Source organism: Diaphorina citri, unplaced genomic scaffold, assembly GCF_000475195.1.
Source record: "Diaphorina citri unplaced genomic scaffold, Diaci psyllid genome assembly version 1.1 scaffold12, whole genome shotgun sequence".
NCBI lineage: Eukaryota > Metazoa > Arthropoda > Insecta > Hemiptera > Psyllidae > Diaphorina > Diaphorina citri.
This window is the reverse complement of record NW_007377451.1, coordinates 35,731-45,456: the sequence shown is the minus strand read 5'-3', so window position 1 is coordinate 45,456 and position 9,726 is coordinate 35,731. Positions and strand designations below refer to the sequence as shown.

The 9,726-nt window shown below is 41.1% G+C and overlaps 3 protein-coding genes across 3 annotated transcripts in view; 2 read left to right on the top strand and 1 right to left on the bottom strand.

Moving 5' to 3' along the window:
* Positions 1–9,726, bottom strand: part of LOC103506452 (ADP-ribosylation factor-like protein 4C) — a 28,487-nt gene that overhangs the window by 16,057 nt on the left and 2,704 nt on the right. The gene's annotated exons all lie outside the window — the stretch shown is intronic.
* On the top strand, positions 1,329–5,594 carry LOC103506511 (SEC14-like protein 2). Its single transcript, XM_026821628.1, has 7 exons — positions 1,329–1,502; positions 2,550–2,749; positions 3,431–3,579; positions 4,242–4,393; positions 4,934–5,031; positions 5,115–5,183; positions 5,332–5,594. Exons 1-6 carry the CDS (start codon positions 1,382–1,384, stop codon positions 5,142–5,144), a joined length of 750 nt encoding a protein of 249 aa, XP_026677429.1. The 5' UTR covers positions 1,329–1,381; the 3' UTR covers positions 5,145–5,183; positions 5,332–5,594.
* Positions 8,756–9,726, top strand: part of LOC103506490 (ribosome maturation protein SBDS-like) — a 15,173-nt gene continuing 14,202 nt past the window's right edge. The window contains exons 1-2 of the mRNA XM_026821618.1: positions 8,756–9,028; positions 9,548–9,690. Coding sequence (XP_026677419.1) covers positions 8,898–9,028; positions 9,548–9,690 — 274 coding nt within the window. The 5' untranslated portion in view covers positions 8,756–8,897. The remainder of the gene's footprint in view (positions 9,029–9,547; positions 9,691–9,726) is intronic.

Here is a 9,726-nt window from a genome sequence, read left to right as displayed (position 1 = left end):
GGCGAAAAAAATTGTTTTTTGGGGGTTTTTTTTTTTTTTTTTTTTTTTTTTTTTTTTTTTTTTTTTTTTTTACATTTCCTCACACAAATGAGCTCTGATCTCGAAATTTGTCGCGACGACCTTTTTTTGGGGGGATTTTTCTTCTTCTTTTCACTATTTCTTCTGGTCTTCTCTTCTTTCATTTTCTCTTCTCTTCATTCTCCTCACTTCCTTCTCTTCCCCTTCTTCGCAGCCTTGTCCGCGCCCCGCTTGTCCTTCTTCATTCGCTTGTCAACCACCTTGTACGGGCCCTTGATACCCTTGATGCGCAACTTTTTGGCCGTGTTGTGTTTCTTGGCGACGACATATTTCACCTCCTTCTTCGGAGCCTTGGCCTTCTTCATCAGCCTGAAAAGGAGGGAGAAAAAGGAGTTAGGTGAGTATAAGTTTTCTTTGCCTGCTTTTTCATAAAATAATAATAATAATAATAATAATAATAATAATAATAATAATAATAATAATAATAATAATAATAATAATAATCTCGGGTTATTTTAACAGGGAGTAGACCAGCTTAGTCTGGCTGGGGGACTTTGACGAAAAACGCCGACCCCGTCTAAACACGGGGAAAAGCGAGGAAGTAGAAGCTAAATGGGAAGTAATGTGTCCCTTCTCGTCCATCTGATGAGGGACATACTACGGGATGGGCATGCTACGACACAGACCACACGCGTCTAATTGTAATGTAGCAGTTGTTTTATTGTTACGAAATAAACAAGCTGGGCCCGTCCCTCCGGGGATTATTTAGCCCGTAGTTTATTCGATCAGTACCTATGTACCTACCTAATTTGTTTAATAATCAGTTTATTATTATTCTTGATTTGGTTTTTCGATTTTACTTTCATGTAATGATTTTAAATCAAGACTAGAGCCCGTTCTCCCTTTATTTCCAATATATGTAATGTTTAAGTCACCCATCCATTTATTGGCCTTGCTCGGCGTAGCTTAACATAGGTGACGCTAAAACCGGTCTTAAATGATCGACTGAAGTGTTATCTAAAACTTTCTCGCTTTGAGTTCATAGGTTGTCGCGACAAATTTCGAGATCAGAGCTCATTTGTGTGAGAAAATGTGAAAAAATGGTTTTCTGGACAAAATTTGCACTACCATTTTCGTGTTCCTGATAAAAAGACCTTTAATTTGATATACAGGTCGACCAGGTTTGGATAAGCCCTTCTATAGGGACAGACAGACAGACCGACAGACGACACCGAAGCGAATACAATAGTCCGTCCACTATACCTTTTATTATTACTATTGTAATTTAATAAAGGAGGGACGGACGCGACGTCAGGGAGAGAAACACGGCCCGGGCGCTACCAAACTAGTGGCCATATTTGACATGAGTGACTTCTCAATGAAACAGTACGCTTGGCGACCGGCTGCAGAACTAGTGTTGTGTATGCTGCAAATGTACGAGGCCAACTATCCCGAGATTCTCAAGAATTGCTACGTTATCAACGGTAAGTAGTTATTCCTCCGATGGGCAAGAAAAGACACAATATTCCACAAAACAAAATAATGATAAGTAATATTTTGGCCAAATTGTCAAAAAAATATTTCATACTTCGGCTGGTATTGTAACCACGTCCTTTTGAAACACCAGGCGAGCATCTTGACCACTACACCATCGGGGCAGTTACTATGAGGAACTTTTTTTGAAAAATCTGCTTTTTCCCTCCTGAAACCACAATTTTTTACGATTCTTAACTTGATGCAATTTTGCATCTCTCTGATTACTTATTCATCGTGAATTCAAATAAATGTGAAATAATTTATTCCACGTTCTCTCGAAAGGTTTACTACAGATCCTATGCATATTCTAAATGCATATGCAATATATGCATATATTATGGTTTTATGGTAATGATAATATGTAATAAGATTACTTTCAACAAGTGAACATTCTGAACATGATAAACAATGGAGAAAGCAAAACAAACAAAATTGATCATAGTAGCTTGGAGGGTAGCGCGTCTGCCTTTTAAGCGCGGGTTCGATTCCCGCCCGGGGCGCACTTTTTCCTGAACATGTTAGTGTTAACGGTTAACCCCACATACCAGCCTGTGTTAGTGTTAACGGTTAACCCTACATACCAGCCTGTGTTAGGGTTCTCGGAACGGCTGGCTTTCTCCTATCCTGTCCTCCTTCTCTCTTCAATTTTGGAACTATAAGACCTATTCGTTGTTACATTTTCCGCCTAAAAAAGTGTTTAGACTGCAGGAGTAAAGGGATTTTTCAGTCTCATTCTGGCAGGATAACCAAGGTTTACAAGGTATATTCTATTCTATTCCAGCGCCCAAAGTATTCACCCTAGCGTGGCGCGTCGTAAAGAAATTCCTACACGAATACACCATCTCCAAGATTCACCTCTATATTAATTTGTTTTCTGAGTTTTCTCCAATCTTATCACCCATTCCTTTTTTTTTTAATTAATGTATTAATTCAATTTAAATCTTTTTATTATTATTATTTTTTTTAAATTTGTTTTTCCAATCCTATCATTTCAGCGCCCAAAGTATTCACTCTAGCGTGGCGCGTCGTGAAGAAATTCCTACATGAATACACCATCTCCAAGATTCACCTCTATCGGGCAGAGCCGGCTAAATGGAGGCCGATCCTACTGGAGCAGATGGAGGAGGATATGTGGCCGGCGAGCATGGGAGGGGCCGGACGAGATCCGGATGGTAATCCGCGCTGTCTGACCAAGGTGAGATTGATTGCTGGCTACGGCTTGTGGTTGGGCACGTCTGGGATTATGTATGATATTCTGAAAAAAATCGGATGAAACTCACGACAAATGGGAACGGGCCTCTAGTAGACAATTGATTTTGTTGTAATTTTTTCTTTCTGTATAATTGCTATGGTCCGTAGTGACTGGGGCTTTGGTGACCACTCAACTTATAAGACTATGAGATTTAATTGTTACCTACTCGTATTTGTTTGTTAGACGTCCAAGTTTATCTCAACCAGTAGAACAATAGGTTTTTTTATTACATGTATTAATGGCCACTAAATACTATAGTCTTCAGTGACGGTGGTTTTACCCTCACCCTTCAAGCTACCATGAAATGTTGCTTAACTTTAGTGATCCATTGGGAATAGGTGCATTCTTATGAGTCTTCAAGCCTCATTGCTCCTTTTTAACCTGCCTCGGTGGTGTAGTGGTCAAGGCGCTCGCCTGGTAAACAGGAGGGCGTGGGTTCAATCCCAGCCGAGGTATCGAATTTTATCCTCAATATAATTTGAGAATTTGACCACAATAATAGTAGTAGCCCACTGCCTATTCGCTTTTCAGTCCTATTCGAGCAGTATAAATAAGCACTATTATTATTATTAACTTCTCTATTCTATTCTCTTATTTAACATTCCCTCTCTCAACCCCTTCTAGATTCCACAAATCGGCAAGGTGCCCAAATCCATGTACATGAAGAAGCCCATCGACAAATCTCTAGAGGAGAACTACACCCAGGCGTGTGTTAAGAAGGGGGAGAAGCTGAGTCTGGACTTTATTGCCCCTCAGGAAGGATACTTTCTCAAGTAAGATTGCATGAGTGACTCCATATGCGTGTATCATAAAGGCACAGTGATTTGAATACTATTCTAGTTCTTTAAGGAAGTCGGTTGGGGGAAAGCGGCCTAATTATAATAAATAAACCTCCGAGTGGGTATCACACTAGGCTTGCACGCAGGAGGTCCGGGTTCGATTCCCGGCGGGGTCGAGGTTTTTTTCGGCTCTGTGCTTGGAGTTCGGGGTGCACTCAGACTCGTGAGGACAATTGAGTAGCTACTTTAATCGAGTAGCGACCAGTGGCGGCATTACCAGAGTAAAAAGAAAAATTATAGATATGTCAGAAATAGTACGGGAGGCTCTTAGTAATGCTGTGATATCCACAAAAATTGTGAAGAAGCTCTCAGCTTCACCACGAATAAATCATGATTTAGATTTTAGATGAAAATAAATAAATGCCGTTTCTTTGTGTTATATAATATATCACAACTTTGGTACCTACTCACTGCAGCATTGTAGGGCCCCGCAACAGCCAGCCACGGAATCAATCATTTGTATGATACAATTTTTTTGCCCCGCCGGGAATCGAACCCGGGTCTCCCGCGTGCAAGGTTAACGCAGTGACCACTACACCATGGGAGCTCCACAATAATTTTCATTTTATACAATTCATTCTTATTTTCATTTTCAGATGGTGTTTCCAGTCGGTAGGTCACGACATCAAGTTCGGTATCTCATGTAAAGACATGAACGGCAAGTGTCACCAAATCATTCCCATACACCGCGTGTCATCTCATTTGAACGAAGAGGTTGGGGTCCTCGAATGCCCCGCACCTGCTACCTGTAAGTTTTATGAGAAAAACCTGTCGAATCGGTTCGTGTAAAGATACACAGGCGCGCTTACTGGAACTTAGCCTGGCGCACTGCCGTGCGCTTAGATTCCAACGAACCAAGCAAGTTTAAAAAAACTTAGCTTTGGGGGGTAGCACGCCTGCCTTGTTAGGGGGAGTTGGTGTTGTAGCGACTTTACCGAATGGTGATGGCAGAATAAAGAAAATATATCTTTTTGTATCAGCCATACACCGGGGTAATGGTCTCTAGCCATGTTTAATTGGCTCGTCCTGAACCGCAGTCAACCATCGTGAGGACTTGTGCTAAGTTCTTTAAAAGCAGGGAGAACCCTTTGAAGAACTGTCAGCTAGTTAGACTGGTTAGGGTTAGCTGTTCTCCTCACAGTCAGACGCTAGTTTAGTCTGCACCATCAGCTTAACTCCATACAGCCCACTCTGAGGCTAACGTGTAGGGGCAAACAGGCCCAAAAGATGGGTTATACGAATCTACGAAAACCTATTTCAACTTCACCTGTTTGCTCTCTCATTTCAGACACCGTCACATTCGACAATACCTACAGTATACTGAGGAACAAGAGTCTTCACTACAATATTTCAGTGGGACTCCCTCTACCCGATGCCAAAGACATGGTCATATCGGCCGATGATAACAACCAGTGAACAGTCGCTACAATATTTCAGTGGGACTCCCTCTACCCGATGCCAAAGACATGGTCATATCGGCCGATGATAACAACCAGTGAACAGTCGCCTCATTCACCTCAACCAATCAGAGAGAAGAACTATCAGAGCCAATGGAAGAGAAGAAAGAAAAATTCTCAGCCAATTGGAAAGAAGAATGAAAGCTGTTGAGAAAAGAAGAAAAAACTCCATGAGCCCTCCTGAAACAGATGAAAATGTTGGAAGATGGAGAGATTTCAGAGAGAAGAACTATCAGAGCCAATGGAAGAGAAGAAAGAAAAATTCTCAGCCAATTGGAAAGAAGAATGAAAGCTGTTGAGAAAAGCAGAGAAAAGAAAGAAAAAACTCCATGAGCCCCCCTGAAACAGATGAAAATGTTGGAAGATGGAGAGATTGCTACAACAACAAGACAAAAGAAAAAATGCTCAGCCAGAGAGAAGAATGAAAGTTGGCCAGTCATGCCTAAAGAAGAATGAAAACGATCTCGGAGGAGAATGAAAAATGCCGAGCCAATCCAATGAACTGGACCTTTGGGGGGAGAGAATGAAGAACAACATATGGAGAAGAACAACATTTGACCCTTCAAATAAATTTGAGAAGGTCAATGCTAAGTGCAATCTGCCTGATAGCTACCCAGCGTAGACCTCACATACCAGCCTGTGTTAGGCAACAAGACAAAAGAAAAAATGCTCAGCCAGAGAGAAGAATGAAAGTTGGCCAGTCATGCCTAAAGAAGAATGAAAACGATCTCGGAGAAGAATGAAAAATGCCGAGCCAATCCAATGAACTGGGCCTTCGGGGGGAGAGAATGAAGAACAACATGTGGAGAAGAACAACATTTGACCCTTCAAATAAATTTGAGAAGGTCAATGCTAAATGCAATCTGCCTGATAGCTACCCAGCGTAGACCTCACATACCAGCCTGTGTTAGGGTTAATGGTTAACACTACATACCAGCCTGTGTTAGGGTTAATGGTTAACACTACATACCAGCCTGTGTTAGGGTTAATGGTTAACCCCACATACCAGCCTGTGTTAGTGTTAATGGTTAACCCTACATATCAGCCTGTGTTAGGGTTAATGGTTAACCCTACATATCAGCCTGTGTTAGGGTTAATGGTTAACCCTACATACCAGCCTGTGTTAGGGTTAATGGTTAACACTACATACCAGCCTGTGTTAGGGTTAATGGTTAACACTACATACCAGCCTGTGTTAGGGTTAATGGTTAACACTACATACCAGCCTGTGTTAGGGTTAATGGTTAATCCCACATACCAGCCTGTGTTAGTGTTAACGGTTAACCCCATGTCAGGGAAGACTTTGTTAAAAAATAGCCATGTCAGATTTTGCAGTTTCCTATTCGATCTAGGTCTGGCCGGAAACTTTTGGAACCAACTACGTACATCATGACAAATCTTCCAGACAAAAATATGTATATGCTGTGTCATCTGGCAACCCAGACTTTGGGCAGCCCATCAATAAATTGTTATTGGTTGTTTCTCTCTCATCCCAAAAAAAAACTGACATACTTTTTCACTCTTGTTTCATCTCAGGTGAACTGCAAATCTCAGACAAGGAGCGAAGCAGTCAAATTGAAAACCAGTTCAAAGACATTGCCACCATAGTGTCGGAAAAATGCATCAATACGGAAACCAAACGACCGTTCACCGTGTCAATGATTGAGGCAGGGCTTAAGCAGATTCACTTTAGTGTCAATGTGAACAAGAATTCTAAACAGCAAGCCCTTGAGGTAAGTATTTGTCAAGGCATGATACAAGCAAAGCATTAGGAAGAGCCCGTCAGCTTAGCTTGTAGTGTAGAGCACCTACCTTGTAAGTATGAGGTTGTGGGTACAATTCCCACTTGGCGTAAGCTTTATCCTAAATAGATACCTAAGGTTTGTTCTTAGAACAGTTGGATTTCGCCCATGCGCTCTTCCTTTCATTTTGGGATGATAAGACCTCAGGCATTTACAATTCCCTCTACAAAGCCTGTAAGTTTAGTTAGCTTGAAGGTTAGGGCACCTGAGATTGTGGATTAAATTCCCAACCTGGGGCAAAATTTATCTTGAACAGATGTTTGTTCTGGGAACAGCTGGCTTTCTCCTGTACTCTCTTTGATTTTGGGTTGATAAGTTGTTAAGAGTGGTTAACCCCACATACCAGCCTGTGTTAGTGTTAATGGTTAACCCCACATACCAGCCTGTGTTAGTGTTAATGGTTAACCCCACATACCAGCCTGTGTTAGTGTTAATGGTTAACCCCACATACCAGCCTGTGTTAGTGTTAATGGTTAACCCCACATACCAGCCTGTGTTAGTGTTAATGGTTAACCCCACATACCAGCCTGTGTTAGTGTTAATGGTTAACCCCACATACCAGCCTGTGTTAGTGTTAATGGTTAACCCCACATACCAGCCTGTGTTAGTGTTAACGGTTAACCCTACATACCAGCCTGTGTTAGTGTTAATGGTGCAGCCTGTGTTAGTGTTAATGGTTAACCCCACATACCAGCCTGTGTTAGTGTTAACGGTTAACCCCACATACCAGCCTGTGTTAGGGTTAATGGTTAACCCCGCATACCAGCCTGTGTTAGGGTTAATGGTTAACCCCGCATACCAGCCTGTGTTAGGGTTAATGGTTAACCCCGCATACCAGCCTGTGTTAGGGTTAATGGTTAACCCCGCATACCAGCCTGTGTTAGGGTTAATGGTTAACCCCGCATACCAGCCTGTGTTAGGGTTAATGGTTAACCCCACATACCAGCCTGTGTTAGTGTTAATGGTTAACCCCACATACCAGCCTGTGTTAGGGTTAATGGTTAACCCCACATACCAGCCTGTGTTAGTGTTAATGGTTAACCCCACATACCAGCCTGTGTTAGGGTTAATGGTGAACCCCACATACCAGCCTGTGTTAGGGTTAATGGTTAACCCCACATACCAGCCTGTGCCAGGGTTAATTTTTAACCCCCCCTGTTAGGGTTAATGGTTAACCCTAGTCCTGACCTGGTACCTAGGTACCTAAATGAAGATCATCCTTTTTTGTATTTGATTCCTGTCCTATTATTTTGTATTTCTAATCTATTCATAAAACTACATAAAATGAAACTATTGAATTGAATTACAACTTTTGTTTCTTCATTTTACTCTTTACTTTCTTTTGTTTTTTCATTTTTCGCCCTTATTTAGGGTAAAAGTTTAGCAAAAACTCGAAAACGTTCGCTTTTCTCAGGACTTTAGTTTTCGGCCCAAGTTACTCAAACTTTGCAGAGCAGAGAGGTTCTTTATAAAATGTAGATCAAAAGTCTCCTCGGGCCGAACCTCAAGAAATGTACGTTTCGGCCGTTATTTTTAGGGTAAAAGTTTAGCAAAGCTTGAAAACGTTCGCTTTTCTCAGGACTCGAGGACTTCTCAGTTTTCGGCCCAAGTCGCTCAAACTTTACAGAGAGGTATAAAAAGTAGATTCAAAGTCTCCGCGAGTCGAACCTCGAGAAATGAACGGTTCAGCCGTTATTGGCAAAATTTCCAACATTTTTTAGGCTTCACTTTTAAGTGAATATTTATCTGATCCATTGATTTCAACCTCGTTGATCAGAGTTGCCAGATGTAACTAGTGGTCATCTGGCAGCACTGTCCATGAACGCCGCGAAAATTATAAATTTTCAGAAATCCATGTTTCATGAAAAGTTTGGCACTTTTGCATTCTAGTGAAAGTTCTGAAGTTCCATCTCTTTTATTCAATTTAGCATGATAAGAACGTGAAATTAATAATTAATTTGTCGTTAGTATAGTTCAAAAAAAAGCTGCAGACATGTCGAAGATATTCACTCCAACCAATCAAATCCGAATGACAAATGTTGCAATAGTACGAATGAAGAAGGCAGGCAAAAGGTTTGAGATAGCCTGTTACAAAAACAAAGTGATTTCCTGGCGAAACAACATGTAAGTTGGACAGCTTTCAGCCAAAGTCATCCTGGTAAACAGGAGGGCATGGGCTCAATCCCAGGCAAGGCATGGAATTTTATTTTAATTTATTTGAGAAAATAGACTGCCTACATAACAGCGGAGTGCTGAAGGTTAATTGACAGAGAATGCTGGAGGCATTAACCTCATTTGATGGTTACCTTCCACTCAAGAGTCTATTACTTGGTTTTACCTAAATAGGGATTCATTATCCACAAGTCTGTATGGTTGTTTCAAATCCTCAGTATTCATAGTCTATTCAGCCGAGTTAGCTTAGTGGGTAGCATACCCAAGTTGTAAGTGTTGGTTCATGGGTTGATTCCTACCTGGGCCAAACTTCATCTTAAACAGATAGGATTTGGTCTTGAAATGGCTGGCTTTCTCCTATCCTGTCCTTGCTTTCAGGATAATAAGACCTTAGCACTTACAGTTCCCTTTATCAATTTTTTTTTTTTTTATTTAAGAACATGCTGAAAATTTCCCCTTACCTTCTTTCAGAGAAAAAGACATTGATGAAGTACTTCAAACACATACAGTATTCACAAATGTATCCAAAGGACAAGCAGCCAACAAAGAAGATCTGAAGAAAGCTTTCAATACCGAGGACCAGACAGAAATATGTAAACTAATTCTTATGAAAGGTAATTTAAGTACTATTTAAAAAAAAAAAAAAAAAA